The sequence below is a fragment of the Nerophis ophidion genome, linkage group LG05 (genome assembly GCF_033978795.1).
Source record: "Nerophis ophidion isolate RoL-2023_Sa linkage group LG05, RoL_Noph_v1.0, whole genome shotgun sequence".
Classification (NCBI taxonomy): Eukaryota; Metazoa; Chordata; class Actinopteri; order Syngnathiformes; family Syngnathidae; genus Nerophis; species Nerophis ophidion.
The window spans coordinates 33,302,082-33,328,218 of record NC_084615.1 but is presented as its reverse complement, the minus strand read 5'-3'; the positions used below and the strand labels follow the sequence as shown (position 1 = coordinate 33,328,218).

At 38.7% G+C, this 26,137-nt stretch overlaps 1 protein-coding gene across 3 annotated transcripts in view; it reads right to left on the bottom strand.

The window, feature by feature from the left end:
- The window catches only part of usta (uronyl 2-sulfotransferase a), a 185,020-nt gene that overhangs the window by 17,779 nt on the left and 141,104 nt on the right, over window positions 1-26,137 (bottom strand). For all 3 annotated transcript variants that reach the window (XM_061900600.1, XM_061900598.1, XM_061900601.1), the window contains 2 exons: window positions 15,772-15,851; window positions 15,537-15,690 (listed from right to left, as the gene is read on the bottom strand). In XM_061900600.1, coding sequence (XP_061756584.1) covers window positions 15,537-15,690; window positions 15,772-15,851 — 234 coding nt within the window. The remainder of the gene's footprint in view (window positions 1-15,536; window positions 15,691-15,771; window positions 15,852-26,137) is intronic.

The following is a 26,137-nucleotide window of genomic DNA, read 5'->3' as shown; positions in this document are numbered from 1 at the left end:
AAAGCAGAGTGAGCAGCCAGCCCCAAAAACGCATGTGTCAGAAACATGCAAAAGCAAATTTTTACAACAAATGTCTGCGTAAAAGGGATAGTATATCATATTGTAGGTGTTTATGACCCTGTGCATTTACATTTTGCTGTTTGTTACATGAGTATCGTGAGTATCCAACCACAGCGTAAGGCTAGCTAGAAGGCGTTACTGACAACAACTAGTGATCTGTTTGGCTATCGCAATCGTCCATCCACTCTGTTTGTCCGTTCACTTACAGTGCATTGTTGATTCTGAAGGCCTTTCAAAATATGAATAATTTTAGATATTTAGGGAAAGTAAATAAAAAAATACTTTTATCTCATCTTAAATTATGATCATGATTTCTGGTCATGTAAGGCCAGCAGAGAAGGCCTTGCTGGCCCTGACGGCACACCACTGATTGTAAGATGCATGCAAAAACCTTATGAAGGTTCTAACACGTGTTTCAAAAAGCTAGTTTCAAACAAATTAGCTCAATAATTAGTTTTTTATTGCAATCTGTGTACTGAGTGTGTGTGGAACTAGCATGCAGCAGAATGAAAGGCATGGAGCAACAGTATAGTGCTAGTGGGGGGGGGTATAGCTCGGTTGGTAGAGCGGCCATGCCAGCAACTTGAGTGTTGCAGGTTCAATCCCCGCTTCCGCCATCCTAGTCACTGCTGTTGTGTCCTTGGGCAAGACACTTTACCCACCTGCAGCCAGTGCCACCCACACTGGTTTAAATGTAAAAATTAGATATTGGGTTTCACTATGTAAAGCGCTTTGAGTCACTAGAGAAAAGGCGCTATATAAATATAATTCATTTCACTTCACTAGTGTTTCTTTAATGTATATAACACCACGGCAACATTCAAAACGATGTGGAGCCCTCCATATAGGAGATAGTGTACATTAAGATATTATGGGCACAAACTGTGTACGCGCTTCACTGTTTTTACTTGCTTCCGATCATTGTTGCACAGTTGCGTTTGTAATTTAGCCCGTGGCTGCTGCCAGGGCTCGTTTGTGCTTTATGAGTGAACAAAAGCTGTCTCTGGGCCAACTAAACCCCTGCTTTAAAAATCCAGTAGGAAGCTTTTAGGCATACAGTTGGATTATTGAGCAAGAGGATGTGAAACCACATATTGTTCACTTAGGGTCTGAAAGGTCACAAACAGTGTAATATATATTTTTTTTTGTCTTGTCGCAGAGGCCCGATAGTGGTTTATTGAAAATGTTTTAGCCGTAATATACCCTTGATGCTGGAATTCAGCAAAGTGTTTTTGGAATGTTTCCTATCATTCACAATCCTTATGTAAGACAAGAACACATATGTTTTTCTTTCTTTAATGCATTGTAACTAGAAAATAAATGTGATCAAAAGTCTGCTTACAATTGAACTCTATTCTGCTTATAAAACCCCTAAAAAACATCCAAATACCTCCATTAAGATTTTAAATAGATGACGTAAGTATATATATACAAACCCTGTTTCCATATGAGTTGGGAAATTGTGTTAGATGTAAATATAAACGGAATACAATGATTTGCAAATCATTTTCAACCCATATTCAATTGAATATGCTACAAAGACAACATATTCGATGTTCATACTGATAAACATTTTTTTTTGCAAATAATCATTAACTTTAGAATTTGATGCCAGCAACACGGGACAAAGAAGTTGGGAAAGGTGGCAATAAATACTGATAAAGTTGAGGAATGCTCATCAAACACTTATTTGGAACATCCCACAGGTGTGCAGGCTAATTGGGAACAGGTGGGTGCCATGATTGGGTATAAAAACAGCTTCCCAAAAAAATGCTCAGTCTTTCACAAGAAAGGATGGGGCGAGATACACCTCTTTGTCCACAACTGCGTGAGCAAAGAGTCAAACAGTTTAAGAACAACGTTTCTTAAAGTCCAATTGCAAAGAATTAGGGATTTCAACAGCTACGGTCCATAATATCATCAAAAGGTCCAGAGAATCTGGAGAAATCCCTCCACGTAAGCGGCATGGCCAGGAAACCAACATTGAATGACCGTGACCTTCGATCCCTCAGACGGCACTGTATCAAAAACCGACATCAATCTCTAACGGATATCACCACATGGGCTCAGGAACACTTCAGAAAACCACTGTCACTAAAGACAGTTTGTCGTTACATCTGTAAGTGCAAGTTAAAGCTCTACTATGCAAAGTGAAAGCCATTTATCAACAACATCCAGAAACGCCGCCGGCTTTTCTGGGCTCGAGCTAATCTAAGATGGACTGAGGCAAAGTGGAAAAGTGTTCTGTGGTCTGACGAGTCCACATTTCAAATTGTTTTTGGAAATATTCGACATCGTGTCATCCGGACCAAAGGGGAAACGAACCATCCAGACTGTTATCGACGCAAAGTTCAAAAGCCAGCATCTGTGATGGTATGGGGGTGCTTTAGTGCCCAAGGGTAACTTACACATCTGTGAAGGCACTATTAATGCTAAAAGTTACATACAGGTTTTGGAACAACATATGCTGCCTTCCAAGCGGCGTCTCTTTTATGGACGCCGTGCTTATTTCAGCTAGACAATGCCAAGCCACATTCAGCCCGTGTTACAACAGCGTGGCTTCGTGAAAATAGAGCGGATACTTTCTTGGCCCGCCTGCAGTCCAGACCTGTCTCCCATTGAAAATATGTAGCGCATTATGAAACGTAAAATACAACAGCGGAGACTCTGGACTGTTGAACGACAGAAGCTCTACATAAAACAAGAATGGGAAAGAATTCCACTTTCAAAGCTTCAACAATTAGTTTCTTCAGTTCACAAACGTTTGTTGAGTGTTGTTAAAAGAAAAGTTGATGTAACACAGTGGTGAACATGCCCTTTCCCAACTACATTGGCACGCTTTGCAGCCATGAAATTCTAAGTTAATTATTATTTGCAAAAAAAAAATTTAGTTTATGAGTTTGAACATCAAATATCTTGTCTTTGTAGTGCATTCAATTGAATATGGGTTGAAAAGGATTTGCAAATAATTGTATTTAGTTTATATTTACATTTAACACAATTTCCCAACTCATATGGAAACGGGGTTTGTAAAATTTAATATTTATGTATTCTCATCTTTTTAAGTACCACAATGTTCGCTTTTTTTCAACAATATTACTGATTTCTGCTGACTGCAGACTTCATGAGAGACAACATAAATAATCAAACATCACTTACTGTACAATGTCTGCTGTCATTAGGATGTCCACCGCTCAGATGGTCATATATTACCATTTAGATAAAGAATAACTCATAATCCTCGCAAAGAAACGGGGGGTGGAACCAAGCGTCTTTTCGGTTCATTTTTTAAAATGACACGAATGAAAAATCTAAATTGGCTGTCAAAATGTACCAACTTGTTGAATTACACACTCATTCTTCTACTATCCTGGCATGATCAACTTACAGAGAGGAAGGAAGCAAGGAAACAGCAGACCACTCAATGATGTAAAAACTGGCCCACAAGCTTGTGATGACGGCGCGGCTGTAACTAGTTTGTCTGTGTTAACGCTTATAATAACAATATCACTAATACTTGGTTAAAATTCAAGTCACAATATTTAAATGGAGCATTGGTGGCGCTTTTTGGATGTTTTTTTTATTGGGTTTTATGGGCAGAATAGAGGACTTCTCATTGGCTCTGTTGTAAGCAGACTTTTTTTTACAAGTTAAAATGCATTTTTTTTTAAATACATCCGTCGTCATGTCTTTCATAATGATTGTGAACGATAGGCAACATTTTAAGAAAAAGTGCGGTTCCCCTTTAATAAGACCGACTGGGAACTGTATCATTAATGCTCATAAGCTGTGTTTGTCCACATGTGAGTGTTTGGCTTCAAACATGGTGGTGGTGTTTGTATGTATATTCACCAGGATATTAAATACATAACTCGCTCTGATCTCAACCACAATACCCTTGAATCTGTGTGGGCAGAAATCAAATTCACTAACGCTAAGCCGGTACTAATAGGGACTATATACAGACCCCCTAATCAGAGTGATTTCTAAGGTGCCCTGGAGGAGTGCTTAGCTGGTGTAGAAAACATGGAGATTATTATAACTGGAGATCTGAACACAGATATTCAACGCAGAGATGCGCCTGTCTTCAAATCTTACAGCAAATTCTGTAATCTGCATGCTCTTTCCCAGCTAACAACACTCCCCACACGGGTGTGTGTTTCCACCCAGTCAACCATAGATCTCATCCTCACATCGGACCGGCATAATATTAAAAATAGTGGGGTCATGATCTGTGGTCTTAGCGACCACTATATAACCTTCTGCACGCGCAAAATAACTAAACCTAAAGCCAATGGCCACATAACAGCTCAATCCAGATCCCTTAAAAAATACAACAGTGATAATTTCAATCTCAAATTAGATGAGTGGGACTGGTCCCCTGTGCTCACGAGCAACCTGGTTGAGGATGCTTGGGATCCCTTCAAAACAGCGTTCCTAGCTATACTAAGTGATATGGCTCCCATGAGAACAGTCAGGATCAAAGCCCGCTCTGAACCATGGATCAATCCAGACCTATTAGCTGCCATAAAAGACAGGGACAGAAAATATTTCGAATACCAAAAGTGTAAAACCGAAGAAAATAAACAACCCAATAATAATAACCTCAAATCACTCCTTTCAACTCTCAAAAAGCAATGCAATAAATTAAGAAATAAAACAAACAACCTGACTAAATCCTTAAAAAAAAATTATATCAATGACAAAATAGAGGAAAACACAAATAAGCCACGTGAGCTCTGGAAAATTCTCAACAACCAGCTTCCTGGATGCAGCCAGAAACTTAAAACCAGATTCACCAACATCAACATCAAGGAGGGTGACGCCCTCATTACAGACAAAATAGAGGTAGCAAGCAGACTTAACATCTTTTTCACCAACATAGCCATAACTCTCGTAAACAAGCTATCCCAACATTCTGGTCGCTTTGGTGTAGAACACATTAAAGCCTTCTACAGAAAGCTAGGAGTAGTCAACAACAATTTCAAATTAGAAATGGTCTCAGCTAACGAGGTGCTTAATAAATTGAGCGCGCTCCACCCAGATTCCCTCCAGATTCCTCATGGACTCTGCCACCACCATTGCCCCAATAATCACTCATATAATAAACCTCTCAATCAAACAAGGCCAAGTACCCAAGGATTTCAAGATAGCAAGAGTAACCCCCCTTTATAAAAAAGGAAGCAAATTAGAACCTGGTAACTACCGACCTGTTTCTATTCTCAGTTCCATTTCGAAAATAATGGAGAAAATAGTTTATGAACAGGTTGATCGATACATTGCTACTAATAAACTAATGTACAAATTCCAATCCGGCTTCAGAACTAACCACTCCACTGACACATGCCTTCTCTATCTGACCGACCACATCAAACATGAGGTGGACGCGGGCAAATACTGCGGCATGGTCATGCTGGACATTCAGAAGGCCTTTGACACCGTTAACCATGCTATACTGTTGGATAAGCTCCGAGCAATCGGATTCGACGAAACCTCATCAAGCTGGATGCAATCTTACTTGGAGGGGAGGAAACAGGTGGTAGAGGTGAACGGCACCGTGTCCCCTCCCCTCTCAGTAAGCTGTGGAGTCCCTCAGGGGAGTATACTAGGACCTTTACTGTTCCTAATATACGTGAATGACATGCCATCAGCATGCCACTGTGAATTGTTCCTGTTTGCGGATGACTCGGCCCTGCTGGTATCCGGCAAGGACAAGTCACAGGTGGAACAAATCCTCAGTGCTGAACTCCTCAATATTTGCACCTGGCTCGCTGACAACAAGCTATCCATACACTTAGGTAAAACGGAATCCATCCTATTTGGGTCCCATATCAAACTTAAGAAGGTCAGTGACTTCACTATAAAAGTGGGTGACATTGTTATCACCAGGAAGGATGAGATCACCTACCTAGGTTCCATTCTAGAGGCTAATCTTTCCTGTGATAAAATGGCAACCAAGGTGATCAAAAAGGTCAACCAAAGAACAAGATTCCTCTACAGAATCTCCTCTCTGGTCAACAAAAACACCTTGAGGATTCTAGCGGGAACTCTCATTCAACCCTTCTTCGATTACGCTTGCACCTCCTGGTACCCCAGCACCTCCAAAACCCTCAAATCTAGACTCCAAACATCCCAGAATAAGCTAATCCGGTTACTTTTAGACCTCCACCCCAGATCACACCTCAATCCAACCCACTTCTCCAAAGTGGGCTGGCTCAGGGTGGAGGACAGAGTAAAACAACTTGCACTGAGCCTAGTCTATAAAATCCGCTACACCTCCTTGATACCAAAGTACATGTCAAACTACTTCCTTAACGTAAATGACCGCCATAACCACAACACAAGGGAGAGCTCCACAAACCAAGTTAAACCCAGATTTGGATCTAACAAAGGTCTTAACTCATTCTCTTTCTATGCCACATCAATGTGGAATGCACTCCCAACAGGTATAAAAGTAAGTGCATCTCTATATTCCTTCAAAACCGCTCTAAAACAACACCTCCAGGCAACTTCAACACTTTACTAAAACCCTCCTCCATTCACATCCCATCTCCCCGGATTATAAACAACTCAAATGTACTTCTAATGTATATACTTGTTCTTATGCTATCTGAACTCACTATGTTCTCTGCTGGCTGTACATATCCTACTGTAAGACCTACACTGTTTCAATGTCCACATTTCTCTGTTGATGCAATTGTTGATGACCGAAGTTCTGATATCAACCAAAGCTCCTCATCCCACCCCCCGGATTGTAAATAATGTAAATAATTCAATGTACATACTATGATGATTAACTTGTGTGATGACTGTATTATGTTGATAGTATATATTTGTACCATGAATTGATTAACGTGGACCCCGACTTAAACAAGTTGAAAAACTTATTCGGGTGTTACCATTTAGTGGTCAATTGTACGGAATATGTACTGTACTGTGCAATCTACTAATAAAAGTATCAATCAATCAATCAATCAAACAGTGCTTTTGTTAAAGGGGAGCTGCACTTATTTTGAGAATTTTGCCTGTCGTTCACAATCATTATGAAAGACATGACTATGGATGAATGGTTTTTTTAATGCTTTCTAAATATTAAATACATGTAAATAAAAGTCTGCGTACAGCGAAGCCAATGGGAGGTCCTCTATTCTGCCCATAAAACCCAATAAATAACCATTCAAAAAGCGCCAACAATATGACATTTATATTTTGTGATTTGAAGATTAACCAAGTATTAATGATGTTGATATTACATAATATAGTTAAATGTATAAGCGCTAACGCAGAGAAACTATTTGCAGCGGCAAGGTGATCACTACAGTGTGTCCCTATGTTCACATCATCAAGTGGTCTGCTGCTCCCTCGTTTCCTTGCTCCGTGGAAGTTTATTCTAGACCGTAAATCACCAGGACAGTAGATGGCTGAGGATATAATCTGACAAATTGGGACACTTTCACAGCAGTTTAGCGAGAACGATGCGAAAAGCATAATCGAGGTTAGACTGTAAACGTAACGTATTTTTCGGACTATAAATCACAGTTTTTTTCATAGTTTGGCCGGGGGTGTGACTTATACTCAGGAGCGACTTATGTGTGAAATTATTAACACATTACCGTAAAATATCAAATAATATTATTTATCTCATTCGCGGAATAGACAAAGAAAATGTCAGCAATCGTCACACACACGTCAGCAATCGTCACACACACCTCAGCCAATGAGAAATTGGCGGGCGAGGGTCATGGCAGAAATGCATTGTGGGTAATGGAATGCTAACTGCTATATGCTACTGCCGTAACTATTAAAATGGATCATGTCATCGTTGGTGGTAATTTATAAAAATTGAGAAGGACTGAACAAAAATGGGGCCGAAAAGGAAATCATGTATTGCAGATTACAAGCTGGACTAGGGAAATATGCAGCAGAAAACGACTAGAGGAAGCGGCGCATACCTTTGGAGTTGGCAGAGTTGTTTAGAAGCGACATCGAGGAAGAAGATTTCATCTGATTTATCTATTAGGAGTGACATATTGTTTGGTAAACGGATAGCATGTTCTATATGTTATAGTTATTTGAATGACTCTTACCATAATATGTTACGTGACTTAATATGTATTTTTCCTTCTTTATTATGCATTTTTGGCCGGTGCGACGTATACTCCGGAGCAATTTATAATCCGAAAAATACGGTAATTGCTTAATCACCTACTTTTTGGTCAATTATTTTTTGTTTCATTAAAAAATGCCACATTGACATGTTTGCGCACATCACCCTGCATTTTTTAACCTCACAGGCTGTAGTTGACAGTCACAAAAACACACTGGTAATTTGTACTGAAATCTGGCATGCTCTGAATGTAGAACAAAACAAGCTGTCCAACCAATAAGGAATGGATCCCCAAACTGATGGACAGATGGGTCTGGAACTCTCTACTTGTATATCTTTTTTAAAATTAAAACGGTCTATTTTACGATCCAAACCCCTTAAACATGACGACAGCTGCTAGCTGAGAATGGGCTCTTGGCCAAGCACAGGGAACCTGTGATTGGCAGAGCAGCTATAGGGCCGAGTCCTCGTCCTCATAGGGATAGGTGAACAAACCCTGCTTGATTGAATTCCTTGCTGTGTCGATAAAATCTTTGAATTCCTGACTGAAAGATGTCTTCTACCTCTATTTCTCCGTCCACTACAGTGTGTTGGATCATTGTTTGTGTACATTTTGAATTTGAAGCAAAATTGCATGAGGAATACAAAGAAAAATGTTTTTAAAAAAAAGTCTAATCAACCAACAATTTCACAACCACCCTGCTGTACCACTGCAGAACCCTTAGCCGCCCTGGACCGCCCTACTGAAGACCTCTGGTTTACATCATTGCTTGTTTTAGTCATATGCAAGTGCTGCTTGACAGATTAGCGCCTGTTTTGCTACACTTTGAAAGACTCCTTAGTGGGCCTAATCCGCAGAGAGAATAGGGACAATGAGCCCGAGTGTGCCCACTTCCACTCTGCCTCACATACTAATGACTTGTCTGAAGAGTGTTTTTATTATGCGTCCACTCCCACGTGCATGGTTGTATAGAAATGAGCCTTGACTGGATTCCCACAGGGCCACAAATATGTTGGAGCTTGGGAACTTTTTGGGGTATTGCAGTTCACAGGGGACCCCCAGGATACGGACCACATGTGTTTATTAAAGGTGTCACACGTGTCATTTCCTACCAGAGGACTGCAGAGTTACAATAAAAATACATTTTTCAATTCAAACTATAACAATTTTCTCCTTTATAACATGATGTATTTAATTTTGTCACATTTAATCGTTTTTCTTACAATATTACAGCTTTTGAAAAGTATAAATAAATTTTACCTTTGCAACCTCATTATACTATTGGCTAAATTTTATATTCATAAATGTAAGTTTCTCAATACCCGACCTGTTTTATGTGCATTTCAAAAAGATTTAGAACTCTACATTAAAACACTCTACCTCTAACAACCAAAAAGCTGTGAAAACTATGATGCTGTGCTCCAAATTGAAGTTATTTACTGAGATTGAGTGAGCCGACCCTATGGCTTTGCACTTTGTTTATTTTATATATATATATATATATATATATATATATATATTTTTTTTGCATTCTATTTTAGTTACTTTGAATTTACAACCCCCTGGCGCTGTTTTGTACGGTTTTTATACTGTTTTGTACTGTTTTTGTACTTACTTATATTATTTTCAACTATTTGTAAATGTTGAAATTTATATAAAAAAAAGGTTTATAAAAAAAAAAAAAAAATGTGCAGTTAATCATGTGACCGCCTGGCTCTGTTTGATTGGTGAAACGGAGTCAAACGTCACCAGTGACTGCATTTGATTGGTGAAACGGAGTCAAACGTCACCAGTGAATGCATTTGATTGGTGAAACGCAGGCATGTGATAGATCCTACTTTGAAGGTCTGTCTGACAAACCAAAAGGAAACAAAGTGTGCATTAACAGATCGATAAAAATCGATAGCGAGTAGCGAGCTGAATGTAGATAAATGGAGCAAAGTAAAAGTTGCGTTCCTTCTCTAAAAATATACTTAAGTAGAAGTAAAAGTATGTTACATTAAAACTACTCTTAGAAGTACAATTTATCCCAAAAGTTACTTAAGTACATGTAACGGAGTAAACGTAGCGTGTTACTACTCACCTCGGTTTCTATGCGTATCACATGGCACACTGCAAGGGGTTTAGATAAATGCCAAATGTTTTAATAGTTTTTTTATTCTTTAATCAGTAAAAAAGGCTGTTTGCAACATTTACACAGATTCTTTGAAGTCGCCAACTTTCCAAATTATTTCACATAGTATATCCCGCCCTCTTACGGCTCCTCGCACACAATGACATTATGACGTGCTTACATAAGACGTGCACGCACACTAGCTTTAGGTGTTGTTAGCTAATGATAGCAATTTGGCTTGGCTCGCGTTAGCGCTGTAATTAAATGTACATTTCTATCATAACAAAAACATGACTGCAAATTGTTCCTCGCTTCTGTTAAACTGGTTTTGTATGTGTGCACACCCTCCTTGCACGTAGTGTACGTGTCGACGAGACCGGGTGACTGAATATCATGTGTTTTATTAGGGCCCGTTAACATTTTTATTACAAAAACTTGCCCAACTGGACAGCACACTTTTTTTTTTTTTTTTGAAGTTTCAAGGCACATTTTTTTTTTTAAGACAAAAATGAGGACCATTTTAGTGTGTGCCACTCGAGTATTTCAGCCACGTGCCATGCAGCGGACTTTCCCGGTAATTCGTACCAGATATGGGATGCAAGAGTGTAATTGTGAAAAATATGGACAAATATCAAACAAAGTGTTCGGTTAAAGTTTTTTCCTCCCAATATTCCCAAAATTCTCATTTATTTCTCATAAAAATATGTTTCTTCCTTAAATGTAATGCCTCAAGAAAGACCCTTTGTTCTTGCACCTATTTTCTTGTAAACATTACATTAACTCTCATAACACTTTCATTCTTGTTTATGATTTTTTTTTCTTAAAATATGTCATAATATTCTGACTTTTTTCATTGTAAAACTATAAAAAAAATAATCATAGAGGCTTTTTTTTGGCATATTCAAAATAGATTTTTTTTTTCTTATCAAAATGTTTTTTTTTTTGTAAACCCTTTTCTCTCATAAAATTCAAACTTTGTGTTCCTTGTGACATTGTGACTTTTAACAAGTTAAAGTGTCCGCCCTGAGATCGGTAGGTTGTGAGACTATAAGACTATAAAAATGGGACCCATTACCTCCCTGCTTGGCACTCAGCATCAAGGGTTGGAATTGGGGGTTAAATCCCCAAAAAATTATTCCCGGGCGAGGCCACCGCTGCTGCTCACTGCTCCCCTCACCTCCCAGGGGGTGAACAAGGAGATGGGTCAAATGCAGAGGACAAATTTCACCACACCTAGTGTGTGTGTGTGACAATCATTGGTACTTTAACTTTGACTTTAAGTACACAAACAAATACCCATGCGTAAAAACATGGTAAAAGCAAAACACAGTTTAGAAGACGGCAATAAAAAAGCTCCCGGCTCTTGCTACTGAGCCGTGTACACAATACGCATGCTTTATTGCACATGAGATTATGTGAGTGTAAGAAGGGGTGTGAGCGCTGAGGGAAAATCTCAACTGACCGCAGGAATGTCTCGGTAACGTGTTCACTTGTCTCCCCTTGAGTGCCGTTGAGCCAGCTGACAGCGTTTGTAGATTGACACCCCTTGTGCAAATGCACTACATTCATGCCGTCTGGGTTGGCTGATTAAAGGCAATAATAAAAAAACATAAGGATAGTATTGTTTATTTGTCTAGTGATGTCCAACACTCTCAGTGAATAAAAGGTATTATTATCAATGAAAACGTGGAGAAAGTCATAAGGTTAGCAACAGCCAGAGCACATTCATACATCTGAGAAAACTGTGTGGTGTTAGAATTTATGTGATATGTCTTGGACACTCATCACAGTCCCACACATGTAAGCCAGTCTGGATCAACAGCCCCCGGATTTAACTGGAGCAAGGAGCCCCCTAAAACCTAATCTGACATGGTCCAAATCTACATTAAAAAGTAGCACTCATATATATATCCATCCATTTTCTACCGCTTATTCCCTCTGGGGTTGCGGTGGGCGCTGATGCCTATCCCAGCTACAATCGGGCGGAAGGCGGTGTACACCCTGGACAAGGCCCCACCTCATCACAGGGCCAACACAGATAGACGGACAACATTCACATTCACACACTAGGGCCAATTTAGTGTTGCCAATCAACCTATCCCCAGGTGCATGTCTTTGGAGGTGGGAGGAAACCGGAGTACCCGGAGGGAACCCACGCGTTCACGGGGATAACATGCACACTCAACACAGAAAGATCCCGAGCCCGGGATTAAACCCAGGACTACTCAGGACCTTCATATTGTGAGGCAGACGCACTAACCCCTCTACCACCGTGCTGCCCACACGCATATATATATATATATATATATATATATATATATATATATATATAAATGTAATTATTAATTTTTTGTTCTCCCAATTTCCACATTTAGATTTGAGCACATATGTATGTACTGCAAAAAATTGATATACTGTATGTATATATATATACAGTACAGACCAAAAGTTTGGACACACCTTCTCCTTCAATGCGTTTTCTTTATTTTGATGAGTATTTACATTGCAGATTGTCACTGAAGGCATCAAAACTATGAATGAACACATGTGGAGTTATGTATTTAACAAAAAAAAGGTGAAATAACTGAAAACCCTTTGCTCTGATTACTGCTTTGCACACTCTTGGCATTCTCTCGATGAGCTTCAAGAGGCAGTCCCCTGAAATGGTTTTTCAACAGTCTTGAAGGAGTTAGCTCAATGAGAGATTGCCAAGAATGTACAAAGCAGTAGTCAGGGCAAAGGATGGCTATTTTGAAGAAACTAAAATACAAAACATGTTTTCAGTTATTTCATCTTTTGTTGATTAGTACATAACTCCACATGTGTTCATTCATAGTTTTGATGCCTTCACTGACAATCTACAATGTAAATAGTCATGAAAATAAAGAAAACGCACTGAATGAGGAAAAGGCATGTCTAAACTTTTGGCCTGTACTATATATTTATTTTTGTATGTATATATATATATATATATATATATATTATTTTATTTACTTATTTTTCTCTCTCCAATTTCTACTTTTGGATTACATTCAAGAGGGTAACCTCTGCAAGTTAGGGCTGGGCGATATATCGATATACTTGATATATCGCGGGTTTGTCTCTGTGCGATATAGGAAATGACTATATCGTGATATTCTAGTATAAGTTCCCACGCAGTTGCTTTTAACTGCTGGCATTACACTATAGGCTCTTCTCACTCTTTACTGTCTCTCCTTCTCACCGACAAGCGCACCTTCTTACATACCTTACATACTGTTGTGTCATACGCCCTCGCATGAGAGGTAGCAGCATGGGTAACATTAGCTGTGATGCTAGCGGAGTGGTGCGAGTGGTAATACGAGAGAAAGGAGGTGCCAATCTGGTAACAAATGAAGGAATTATAAATTCCTCAGAAAAACAGCATGGGGTGCATCGTCTGGCGGTGGTTTGGTTTTAAATGGGAATAAGTCGAACAAGTATGCGGCAAAAGCGTTGTTACAAAAAGTAGCACCTACTGCTAATTTGTGGCATCAGAATGAAGAGTGCTTGAAACTCCGCAAGTCAACATCTCCGTTCGGTGCCACACCCACAAAATGACAAAGCAACCATTTCCAGATTGTATGAAAAAAATAGTCAACAACAGACTTTAATAACATCCGCAGTAACCTACCACATAGCAAAGGGCACACACTATTTGATTTCCTGTTACGCAGCTCATTTTTATTTGACAGTTATTGAAATATCTTGTGTGACATCATGCACAAAAGTGCACTTTATTTGTTTTAATCTATTGTTGTGGCGTTCTGTACAAAGAGTGCACTTTAATTTAGTGTTGTTTTGTTATGTCATCTTAGTGACATCATGCACAAAAGTGCACTAATAGCTTGTTTTAAAATGTCTCTGACAATCTTGCACTTTTTTTTTTTTAAATGACATGAATGTTTGTGCCACTGCTTAATAACTGTTTAATAAATACAGTTTTGGTAAATTGACTTAGTTGTGATATCTTTCACTGCATGAAAGTTTATCCATCCATCCCTTTTCTACCGCTTATTCCCTTTTGGGGTCGCGGGGGGCGCTGGCGCCTATCTCAGCTACAATCGGGCGGAAGGCGGGGTACACCCTGGACAAGTCGCCACCTCATCGCAGGGCCAACACAGATAGACAGACAACATTCACACTCACATTCACACACTAGGGCCAATTTAGTGTTGCCAATCAACCTATCCCCAGGTGCATATCTTTGGAAGTGGGAGGAAGCCGGAGTACCCGGAGGGAACCCACGCATTCACGGGGAGAACATGCAAACCCCACACAGAAAGATCTCGAGCCTGGGATTGAACCCAGGACTGCAGGACCTTCGTATTGTGAGGCAGACGCACTAACCCCTCTGCCACCGTGAAGCCCACATGAAAGTTTAAAATGAGCATATATTAATGCAGTATGAAGAAGAATGTTTTAATGTAGACACATAGAATCATCATACTGCTGTGATTATATGCACCAAGTGTTCATTCAAGGCTAAGGCAAAATATCGAGATATATATCGTGCATCGTGATATGACTTAAAAATATCGAGATATTAATAAAAGGCCATATCGCCCAGCCCTATTGCAAGTCCTAGTTATGTTTGAGCATGTATGGGCACCAGTACTCCCCGCGACCCCAAGGGGAATAAGTGGTAGAAAATGGATGTATGTATGTATGTGTGTTATATTTTATTAGCTTCATAAAATCACTACTCTGCGAACACAGTAGTACTTAGTGCAAACAGTGTGAGAACTATTGGTGTAGTGCTGGATTAGTAAATAATTGTAATACAATACAATACAATACAAAATAATAATACAATAATACATTGCAATAAAGCTAACATGTTGCAGCTATTATTTTTTAAATAATTCAACTAAATATACGGTTAAATAATTTCAAAAAAAGAAATTATACTTCTGAATAATTTTATACTAATCTGGGGTTTGGTCAGCTTCTATTTCTACACATGATGTTCATCCCACTTTGTCTACAGTTGTAGAACACTGAGGATTATTGAAATATTTAAAGTGCCATTAAAACTAATAAACTGTTTATTATGGGATGTCTGCAGCATGAAAAGATGTCTGCAAAACATATGCTGGACACCATTGTCTCTGATGTGTTCAAACCCCATTCAAATTTTGATTTAATTATGGGGTTATTTCAGGCTGCTCTGATGTTACAACACCCCGTAGATCTTTAAAAGGAAAGGACACAAAAAAGAAGAAATGAGCTCTTACTAGGTATCTCTCATCATCTTTCATAGCAGGGGTGCGAATGATGTGGTTCAGCTCGCCCCTCCAGTCCCCGAAGCGCCGGAAGAAGTAGTTGGACAGGAAGCGGTTGATGGGGTCACGGATTATATTGATGTAGACGGGCTCCTCGATCTTAAACCTGACAAAGGTGAATAGATAAGTCCAAGTCAACAGCAGATAAAGGTAAAATAGAAGCGCATGTTTGTGTGTTTTTGTGTGCCTGGAAAAGTTGAGGAAGTGAACATGGCGCGTGAAGACAAAGGGCTGAGAGATACTACTGATGTCCTTCATGAGCTCCACCTGAGGAGAGAAAAACAAGAGACACTTGAGCTAACTGAAACCACATGCATCTTGAGGTGATGAAATCGTTTTATGAAAGAAAAACACACGGTGTGTTTAATAAACTCCAAAGGTGACATCATGAATGCTTAATCAAATTGAGCACACCGGCATTATTTTAGGCTGCTCTCACCACAATCTCGCCCATGGGACGTTTACCGCACACCTTTGCCCATTTACTGCATTAAACAGCGTAATGCAAAGGCGGCTTAACTAATTTCCATTAAAACCTGTGGAGGCATACATTTTGGTGAAAGTCTGGATAAAAACGCAGATAAAGTACTTTATTTTTGTCTTTTCACACGTTATGTTTGACAAACTAGCTTATATATGACCTAACAACTTGGTTAGTTGGTTGGTTACAAACAAGTGATGGAACAGTTTTTTGAAAACAATCTGAACTGTCGCGTTGAACTGATGCGGTTCACAGCGCGGGTTTTGCTCGGATCAGTTCAGTTTATTTCGAACACGCATACGATACAATGTGATAGGTCACATATTTCCAGTTGTTTCATTACAGCAGTGTTTTTCAACCACTGTGCAAGTGTGTCGTGAGATACAGTCTGGTGTGCCGTGGGAGATTATCTAATTTCACCTATTTGGGTTGAAAATATTTTTTGCAAAGCAGAAATTCCATCCATCCATCCATTTTCTACCGCTTATTCCCTTTGGGGTTGCGGGGGGCACTGGTGCCAATCTCAGCTACGATCGGGCAGAGGGCAAAGTACACCCTGGACAAGTCGCCACCTCATCGCAGGAAATCAGAAATTATAATCCGCAAATAATGTGCCGTTGTTTAGTGTCTGTACTGTCTGGAGATCGGCAGACTTACCACGTTATACTCTTCCATATCAGTAGGTGGCAGTGTGCAGGTAAAAAGGTATTTTTATTGTTTATTGGATGGAACCCCATTAGCTGAAGCCAAGGCGACTGCTAGTCTTCCTGGGGTCCATATAGGAGCATACATAAATAATAATTCAAATAATACATACAAACCCCGTTTCCATATGAGTTGGGAAATTGTGTTAGATGTAAATATAAACGGAATACAATGATTTGCAAATCCTTTTCAACCCAAATTCAGTTGAATATGCTACAAAGACAACATATTTGATGTTCAAACTGATAAACATTTTTTTTATTTTTTGCAAATAATCATTAACTTTAGAATTTGATGCCAGCAACACGGGACAAAGAAGTTGGGAAAGGTGGCAATAAATACTGATAAAGTTGAGGAATGCTCATCAAACACTTATTTGGAACATCCCACAGGTGTGCAGGCTAATTGGGAACAGGTGGGTGCCATGATTGGGTATAAAAACATCAACCCAAAAAATGCTCAGTCTTTCACAAGAAAGGATGGGGCGAGGTACACCCCTTTGTCCACAACTGTGTGAGCAAATAGTCAAACAGTTTAACAACATTTCTCAAAGTGCAATTGCAAGAAATTTAGGGATTTCAACATCTACAGTCCATAATATCTTTAAAAGGTTCAGAGAATCTGGAGAAATCCCTCCACGTAAGCGGCATGGCCGGAAACCAACATTGAATGACCGTGACCTTCGATCCCTCGGACGTCACTGTATCAAAAACGACTTCAATCTCTAAAGGATATCACCACATGGGCTCAGGAACACTTCAGAAAACCACTGTCACCAAATACAGTTGGTTGCTACATTTGTAAGTGCAAGTTAAAGCTCTACTATGCAAAGCGAAAGCTAATTATCAAAAACACCCAGAAACCCCGCCGGCTTCACTGGGCCTAAGCTAATTTAAGATGGAAGTTAAAGCTCTATTATGCAAAGCGAAAGCCATTTACAGTATCAACAACATCCAGAAACGCCGCCGGCTTCTCTGGGCCCGAGATCATCTAAGATGGACTGATGCAAAGTGGAAAAGCGTTCTGTGGTCTGACGAGTCCACATTTCAAATTGTTTTTTGAAATATTCGTTATCGTGTCATCCGGACCAAAGGGGAAGCGAACCATCCAGACTGTTATCGACGCAAAGTCCAAAAGGCAGCATCTGTGATGGTATGGGGGTGCATTAGTGCCCAAGGCATGGGTAACTTACACATCTGTAAAGGCACTGTTGATGCTGAAAGGTACATACAGGTTTTGGAACAACATATGCTGCCATCTAAGCGCCGTCTTTTTCATGGACGCTCCTGCTTATTTCAGCAAGACAATGCCAAGCCAGATTCAGCACGTGTTACAACAGTGTGGATTCGTAAAAAAAAGAGTGCGGGTACTGTCCTGGCCCACCTGCAGTCCAGACCTATCTCCCATGGAAAATGTGTGGCACATTATGAAGCATAAAATACAACAGCGGAGACCCCGGACTGTTGAACGACTGAAGTTTTACATAAAACAAGAATGGGAAAGAATTCCACTTTCAAAGCTTCAACAGTTTTCTCAGTTCCCAAATGTTTATTGAGTGTTAAAAGAAAAGGTGATGTAGCACAGTGGTGAACATGCCCTTTCCCAACTACTTTAGCACGTGTTCTAAGTTACCGGTAATTATTATTTGCAAAAAAATAAAAAATTAAGTTTATGAGTCTGAACTTCAAATGTCTTGTCTTTGTAGTGCATTCAAATACATATGGGTTGAAAAGAATTTGCAAATCATTGTATTCCGTTTATATTTACATCTAACACAATTTCCCAACTCATATGGAAACGGGGTTTGTACAAGTATCATCTAATGCTTAAACCAAAAATAAACAAAAAGGTGAGTGCTCCTAAGAAAAGGCATTGAAGCTTAGGGAAAGCTATGCAGAACAAAACTAAAACTGAACTGGCTACAAAAACAGAATGCTGGACGACAGCAATGACTTACTGTGGAGCAAAGATGGCGTCCACAAAGTACATCACATGACAATCAACATTGTCCCCACAAAGAAGGATAAAAACAACTGAAATATTCTTGATTACTAAAACAAAGCAGGTGTGGGGAGTAGCGGTCAAGGAAGACATAAAACTGCTACGGGAAAATACAAAATGAAGAGAAAAAACTATCAAAATAGGAGCGCAAAACAAGAACTGAAACACTACACAGGAAAACAGCAAAAACCTCCAAATAAGTCAGGGCGTGAAGTGACAGATGGTGACAATACTTTGAGACAAGACCTATAGTGATGCATGCTTGGTTATGGTTTAAGGTCATATCCAACAATTGTGAGACCGACTTATTATTGTCTATCGGCTGCTGAGTTTTATTTCCTTATGATTTTTGCTGGTGGTGAGCCTCCGCATTTTTTCAATGAAAAAAATGTGCCTTGGCTCAAAAAAGTTTGAAAAACACTGCTTTATAGCACGTCCGAAAAGGAGTAGGAAGAAGCAGAGTTTATTTGAGCAATAGCCTGCTCAGTGGTTAGAGTGTCTGCCCTGAGATCGGTAGGTCGTGAGTTCAAACCCCGGCCGAGTCATACCAAAGACAATAAAAATGGGAGCCATTACCTCCCTGCTTGGCACTCAGCATCAAAGGTTGGAATTGGGGGTTAAATCACCAAAATGACTCCTGAGCGCGGCCACCGCCAATGCTGCTCACTGCTCCCCTCGCCTCCCAGAGGGTGGAACAATGGGATGGGTCAAATGCAGAGAATATTTTCACCACACCTAGTGGTACTTTAACTTTTAACTTTAATTTAATCCTACCCCGTTTCATTCCAAAGCAGTTTAATCCCATTTCCTTGTTCTCTGTAACAGAACAATGAAAAAATAAATAATACATGAATAAGTAAGTAAAAAGTATTAAATACATAAATAATATTTATCTTGAAAGAAAAAAGAAAAAGAAAACAAGGGTTCAAGATGCTCATCATAATTCTTGTTCTGTGTACTTTGTGAACACTTGTAGTTTGAAGAGTCTCTTAAATTGAATCATAGTGGTGCTTTGTTTGGTTTATTTGGTTAATCCATTCCATAATTTAATTCCACTTCCAGAGTGGAAGTGGGCACACTCGGGCTCATTGTCCCTATTCTCTCTGTGGATTAGGCCCACTAAGGAGTCTTTCAAAGTGTTGCAAAATTTAAGTGTTGTACGAGCAAACACGTTTTAAATTAAATGTGCCTCTTACGTTATATTTGGGTAGCAGGTTATAGTTTGCTTTGTGTATAATTTTAGCTGTTTGCAAATGTACCAAATTGTCAAATTTCGATATTTTTGGTTCTATAAATGAGGGGTTTAATGTTCTCCATACTCAACATTATTATTCTAATTTATCTTTTTTGTAACATAGTTAGTGACGGAGTGCACATTTGTAGTTATTTCTAGGGCTGCGAATCTTTGGGTGTCCCACGATTCGATTCAATATCGATTCTTGGGGTCGCGATTCGATTATAAAATCGATTTTTTTTTTTTAATTCAACACGATTCTCGATTCAAAAACGATTTTTTTTTCCGATTTAAAAGGATTCTCTATTCATTCAATACATAGGATTTCAGCAGGATCTACCCCAGTCTGCTGACATGCAAGCAGAGTAGTAGATTTTTGTAAAAAGCTTTTATAATTGTAAAGGACAATGTTTTATCAACTGATTGCAATAATGTAAATTTGTTTTAACTATTAAACGAAAATATGACTTATTTTATCTTTGTGAAAACATTGGACACAGTGTGTTGTCAAGCTTATGAGATGCGATGCAAGTGTAAGCCACTGTGACACTATTGTTCTTTCTTTAATTTTTTATAAATGTCTAATGGTAATGTCAATGATGGATTTTTAATCACTGCTATGCTGAAATTATAACTAATATTGATACTGTTGTTGATAATATTCATTTTTGTTTCACTACTTTTGGTTTGTTCTGTGTCATGTTTGTGTCTTCTCTCAATTGCTCTGTTTATTGCAGTTCTGAGTGTTGCTGGGTCAGGTTTGGTTTTGGAATTGGATTGCATTGTTATGGTATTGCTGTGTAGTGGTTTGTTGGATTGATTAAAAAAAAAGAAGATTTAAAAAAAAATGAGAATCGATTCTGAATCGCACAACGTGAGAATCGCGATTCAAATTTGAATCGATTTTTTCCCACACCCCTAGTTATTTCCCCATATTTCTACACAATAACTCAGATATGGTAACACTAGTGAGCAGTAGAGAATATAAAGTGATTTTTGGTCTAGAACAGTGGTTCTCAAATGGGGGTACGCGTACCACTGGGGGTACTTGAAGGTATGCTAAGGGGGACGTGAGATTTTTTGAAAATATTCTAAAAATAGCAACATTTCAAAAATCCTTTTTAAATATATTTATTGAATAATACTTCAACAAAATATGAATGTAAGTTCATAAACTGTGAAAAGAAATGCAACAATGCAATATTCAGTGTTGACAGCTAGATTTTTTTTGTGGACATGTTCCATAAATATTGATATTAAAGATTTCTTTTTTTGTAAAGAAATGTGTAGAATTAAGTTCATGAATCCAGATGGATCTCTATTACAATCCCCAAAGAGGGCACTTTAAGTACTCGGGTGATATAGCTCGGTTGGTAGAGTGGCCATGCCAGCAACTTGAGGGTTCCAAGTTCGATCCCCGCTTCTTGGGCAAGACACTTTACCCACCTGCTCCCAGTGTCACCCACACTTGTTAAAATGTAACTTAGATAATGGGGTTCCACAATGTAAAGGGCTTTGAGTCACTAGAGAAAAGCACTATGTAAATATAATTCGCTTCACTACTTCTATGTGTAGAAATCTTTATTTATAATTGAATCACTTGTTTATTTTTCAACAAGTTTTTAGTTATTTGTATATCTTTTTTTCCAAATAGTTTAAGAAAGACTACCACAAATGAGCAATATTTTGCACTGTTATACAATTTAATAAATCAGAAATTGATGACATAGTATTTTACTTCTTTTTTTCCTTTTTTCAACCAAAAATGCTTTGCTCTGATTAGGGGGTACTTGAATTAAAAAAAATGTTCACAGGGGGTACATCACTGAAAAAAGGTTGAGAACCACTGGTCTAGAACATGTTTTGCTTAATTTATTATTGACGTGTTTCTTGCTACTTTATGTTGAATATTTTTTACATCTGATTTCTAGGTCATTTTATCATCTATTATCTCCCAAAAATGTGTTTTCGTTTACCCTTTCAATATTTACTCCGTCTATTTGTAATTGTGTTTGACTTTCTCTTTTAGTGTCACCAAATAGCTTTATTTCAGTTTTACTGAGATTCAAAAATATTCTGTTTCTGTCAAACCATCTTTTTATTTGTTAAATTCTTCTGTTATTATTTGTATTACCTTCTGTGTGTTCTCTCCTGAACACATGCAGTTGTATCATCTGCAAATAATACATATTTCTTCTATTTTCTTTGTGTTACTAACCAGTTTGGAGCGTAGGGCCCTCTCTATTGCCAATGAAAACAAAATCTATTATTAAAGGCGGAAATCGACGTAATGCAACTGAAATGTTGGCAACGTCAGGAAAGGGAACGTTTTTCTAAGGAAACACTCAAGTATGATATCTCTGCACTCAACTGCTCCCACCAAAACTCTATATTTCACTCACCTTCATGGAGCCGCGCCAGCACTCCGCCTGCTCCCTGCCCGCTCCCTGCCCGCTCCCTGCCTGCCTTCGGTTGACCTCAAGTGTGTCAAACTCATCTATTACTCAAAAGAGCCGAACTGTTCCCACAATGACTTCCACGTGTAAGGTGATATGCTTTTGTTTACAAATTATTTCACTGATTGTGGTCCAAAAGCCAAAAGCAGACAAACACTGTGCTAATACAATGCATCTTAAACATCTTAATTGCTTATTTAATAACTTGACAGCAACTAATACTATAATTTGGTGCATCAGTGTTAAAATAATAATTAATGCAGCCTTATGTGTCCTTTCTTTTACTTTGAAGTATGTGAACTTAAACCACTTATTAGTACATCAATTTGCATTGGCGGGCCGTGCATTTCCCACCTAGGCCTTCAGTGATGTCCGACTTCAATGTTTACCTCTTAAAATACCATCATTTATGTCACCACATGACCATTGCTGGATAAATACCAGGAACACATTTACGCACTACTGAGCATTGAAACGGGCTTCACGGTGGCAGAGGGGTTAGTGCGTCTGCCTCACAATACGAAGTTCTTGCAGTCCTGGGTTCAAATCCAGGCTCGGGATCTTTCTGTGTGGAGTTTGCATGTTCTCCCCGTGAATGCGTGGGTTCCCTCCGGGTACTCCGGCTTCCTCCCACTTCCAAAGACATGCACCTGGGGATAGGTTGATTGGCAACACTAAATTGGCCCTAGTGTGTGAATGTGAGTGTGAATGTTGTCTGTCTATCTGTGTTGGCCCTGCGATGAGGTGGCGACTTGTCCAGAGTGTACCCTGCCTTCCGCCCGATTGTAGCTGAGATAGGCACCAGCGCCCCCCGCGACCCCGAAAGGGAATAAGCGGTAGAAAATGGATGGATGGATGGATATATATACATATAAACACACACATATGTATATATATATATATATGTATATATATATATATACACGTATACACATATATATATATACATATACACTTATATATACATATACATATATATACACATATATATATATATATATATATATATATATACATGTATATACACACACACACACACACACATATATATATATATATATATATATATATATATATATATATATATATATATATATATATATATATATATATATATCCATCCATCCATCCATTTCCTACCGCTTATTCCCTTTCGGGGTCGCGGGGGGCGCTGGTGCCTATCTCAGCTACAATCGGGCGGAAGGCGAGGTATATATATATTTGTATATATATACTGTTGGAGCCTATTTATATTATTTATTAATTAATTGTTTTGACAATCTGATTCAATAATGCCGATGAAGATGTTGATTATTTATTGGATGTTTTAGATGAATTATGATTCATTGATTATGTTCAGCTGCTCACGCTCCTCCCTCCTATAATTAAGAAGACGGCACAGCTGGGCGCTGCCTTTGTCTGTCTGTCATGCTGAAGGACAGAGCAGTGAAATAGTTGGTTTACCGCTAAATAAGTTTATTTTTGATTGTATAGAAAGTCAACCATGGTGAATATTTTTTGTTTGTTAAAATAAATTAACATTTTGAATCTACAAAATATCTCCGCGAGTGCTTATTCAAGAATTTAGTGCGTCATAAAACCTCCTCCTCAAGGCTACTCTACAATCTTTATTTTTATTCTTTCGAAAATCTTTGGAACGACAGAGTAGCCGTAAAATATACATACACACACACACACACACACACACACATACATACATACATACATACATACATACATACATACATACATATACATATACATATACATATATATATATATATGTGTATACATTATCAGAATCAGAAATACTTTACACAAACCCCGTTTCCATATGAGTTGGGAAATTGTGCTAGATGTAAATATAAAAGGGATACAATGATTTGCGAATTCTTTACAACCCATATTCAGTTGAATAAACTACAAAGACAAGCTATTTGATGTTTAAACTCATAAACTTTATTTTTTTTTTTGCAAATAATAATTAACTTAGAATTTCATGGCTGCAACACGTGCCAAAGTAGTTGGGAAAGTGCATGTTCACCACTGTGTTACATCACCTTTTCTTTTAACAACACTCAATAAACGTTTGGGAACTGAGGAAACTAATTGTTGAAGCTTTGAAAGTGGAATTCTTTCCCATTCTTGTTTTATGTAGAGCTTCAGTCGTTCAACAGTCCGGGGTCTCCGATGTCATATTTTACGCTTCATAATGTGCCACACGTTTTCCATGGGAGGCAGGTCTGGACTGCAGGCGGGCCAGGAAAGTAGCCACACTCTTTTTTTACGAAGCCACGCTGTTGTAACACTTGTCTTGCTGAAATAAGCAGGGGCGTCCATGATAATGTTGCTTGGATGACAACATATGTTGTCCCAAAACCTGTATGGACCTTTCAGCATTAATGTTGCCTTCACAGATGTGTAGTTTACCCATGCCTTGGGCATTATTGCACCCCCATACCATCACAGATGCTGGCTTTTGAACTTTGCGCCTATAACAATCCAAATGGTTATTTTCCTCTTTGTTCTGGAGGACACCACGTCCTCTGTTTCCAAATATAATTTGAAATGTGGACTGGTCAGACCCCAGAACACCTTTCCACTTTGTATCAGTCCATCTTAGGTGAGCTCGGGCCCAGCCAAGCCGTTAGCGTTTCAGGATATTGTTGATAAATGGTGTTGGCTTTGCATAGTAGAGTTTTAACTTGCACTTGAAAATGTAGCGACCAACTTTAGTTACTGACAGTGGTTTTATGAAGTGTTCCTGAGCCCATGAGGTGATATCCTTTACACACTGATGTCGGTTTTTAATGCAGTACCGCGTGAGGGATCAAAAGTCTGTAATATCATCGCTTACGTGCAGTGATTTCTCCAGATTCTCTGAACCTTTCATTGCTTTTACAGACCGTAGATCAGGGGTAGGGAACCTATGGCTCTAGAGCCAGATGTGGCTCTTTTGATGACTGCATCTGGCTCTTAGATAAATCTTAGCTGACATTGCTTAACACGATAAGTATTTAATAATTCCACTGGTAATCACATTGTTTAAAATAACGTTCAAATTACAAAACATTCTCATGCATTTTAATCCAACCATCCGTTTTCTATCGCACTTGTCCAAGATGTCGCATTAATGGTAAGAAGTATTATAGTTATTATTGGTTAACTTTAGAATAACAATGTTGTTAAAAACAATTAGAGACTTATTATACTCTAAAAATGTTGGTTTTAAAAATGCACGCATTTAGTTGTATTCAGTGTTAAAAAATGTTATATGGCTCTCATGGAAATACATTTTGAAATATTTGGCTTTCATGGCTCTCTCAGCCAAAAAGGTTCCCGACCCCTGCCGTAGATGGTAAAATCCCTAAATTCCTTGCAATAGCTCGTTGAGAAATGTTGTTCTAAAACTGTTCAACAATTTGCTTACAAAGTGGTGACCCTCACCCCATCCTTGTTTGTGAATTACTTAGCATTTCATGGAAGCTGCTTTTATACCCAATCATGGCACCCACCTGTTCCCAATTAGACTGCACACCATATAAGTGTTTGATGAGCATTCCTCAACTTTATCAGTATTTATTGCCACCTTTCCCAACTTCTTTGTCACGTGTTGCGGGCATCAAATTCTAAATTTAATGATTATTTGCAAAAAAAAGATATATTTTTATCAGTT